This window comes from Fopius arisanus, unplaced genomic scaffold (genome assembly GCF_000806365.1).
Source record: "Fopius arisanus strain USDA-PBARC FA_bdor unplaced genomic scaffold, ASM80636v1 scaffold00017, whole genome shotgun sequence".
Taxonomy (NCBI): domain Eukaryota; kingdom Metazoa; phylum Arthropoda; class Insecta; order Hymenoptera; family Braconidae; genus Fopius; species Fopius arisanus.
In genome coordinates, this window is record NW_011887756.1 from 1,106,108 (window position 1) to 1,107,917 (window position 1,810).

Here is a 1,810-nt window from a genome sequence, read left to right on the forward strand (position 1 = left end):
TATGGGATAAAATAAAAAATGAAAAAATTAGAGGAGATAAGGAGGGGAAAATTTTTTATAATCAATAATCAATCATAAGAATTCCTTACTCAACATTTCAGTTTTTCCAGAATTTTATTACAATTGACTGATAAAAAAATGTTGATTTCCCACATAAAAATTTTTTCAATCAGAAGCAAAAAATATTGAAAAACCAAAAAATTGAGTAAATACGAGTATAATTAAAAGAATAAATTAAATTCGCAACAGTTAAAAATTATCTTCCCCAAGTGTTCCATTTTGCCCAGCTCGCCCCCACAAGAATTGCATACAATTACATATATAAATATATAAATTTAATATATATATATACGATTAATTATCGAGGGCTAAATTACTGGGATAAATCCAGCAGTCTGGCGATGAAAACCACATATTTATACTTATCTTTCTTTAAACATATTTTTCACAGGCGAACGCTTTCAACGTCGTCGACGGGGAATACGTGTACGACGGAATTTTAGAGGGTAATTGGTCCCCGCCTTATGACGACGGGGTTTCCCCTTCAGCCTGGACCGGCAGCATTCCGATTCTGGAGCAGTACCTGGAGACCGGTGGAGAACGTGTAAAATACGGCCAGTGCTGGGTATTCGCTGGAGTTGTGACGACGATCTGTCGTGCCCTGGGATTGCCCTCTCGAGTCGTCACCAACGTGGTATCAGCCCACGATGCGAATGGCTCCCTATCCCTGGACGTTCACTTCGATGCCGAGATGAATCGTCTGGACGTCGATCCCGAGACCGGAGGACCTGCTGATTCCATCTGGAATTATCACGTGTGGAATGACGTATGGATGTCTCGTCCTGATTTACCAAGGGGTTACGGAGGGTGGCAGGCTATCGATGGAACACCCCAGGAACAGTCAGAGGGATTGTATCGGTGTGGGCCAGCTTCTGTTGAAGCTATTCGTCAGGGTGTCACTGGGTGCAACTACGATATTCCTTTCTTGATCGCTAGTGTCAATGCTGATCAGATCCGTTGGCTCGAAGATCCTAATTCCATCATTGGATGGAGAAAAATCGACACGAACACCCGACAGTAAGTCTTTTCCATTCTTATTCATTCTCATTATTATAATAAAACATTTCATCTCAGTATTTCAGAGAGAATCTCCTTGTCTAGTACATCCAGCTGCCATAAATAAATAATGGATCTCTGAAACTAGAGAACATTTTTGTTAAATCGTTTTATGACATCTTTTCAATGATATCGTTTTAATTATATTGTTATATTTTATTCAGTATGTGTAAAGATTTATAAGATCTCTAGTTTTAATACGTTTATTTGTTTGTTTATTTAAGGCGTTGAGATTTTTACGTAAGTACTCTGTTTACAATGTAGATCCAGTTTTGTTATTAATATTCAACTTGAGCATTCAGTATCTGTTTAAAATTCTGCAACTCCAATTAAAGGAAAACCCTCATCTCATTTTCACTCCCTGACGCGCAATTGTATTTTTAATTACGCATCTACTGTTTTGCATATATTCATGATGATCGCAGATTATGAGAATTATTTCTTTTCTTTCAGCATCGGACGCATGATATTGACGAAGAAACCGTGGATCTTCGATCCCAATGGAGATAGAGACAGAGAGGACATCACACACGAGTACAAATCGCCTGAAGGTACAGTAAATAATAAATTAAACATTTTCAACTCTTCCCAACTGATTTACGATTGTAGTAACAATGAAATTCCAATTTGTCACAATAATTTATTGCTTGTCTATCAGAACAAAACAAATATCAATGACTTTAGTTCAGTAGCC

At 37.6% G+C, this 1,810-nt stretch overlaps 1 protein-coding gene across 1 annotated transcript in view; it reads left to right on the forward strand.

The window, feature by feature from the left end:
• The window catches only part of LOC105263938 (hemocyte protein-glutamine gamma-glutamyltransferase), a gene marked incomplete in the record, with an annotated part of 10,084 nt that overhangs the window by 5,882 nt on the left and 2,392 nt on the right, over positions 1-1,810 (forward strand). The window contains 2 exon segments of the mRNA XM_011300470.1: positions 452-1,077; positions 1,570-1,804. Of these exon segments, the coding sequence (XP_011298772.1) occupies positions 452-1,077; positions 1,570-1,804 (861 nt within the window).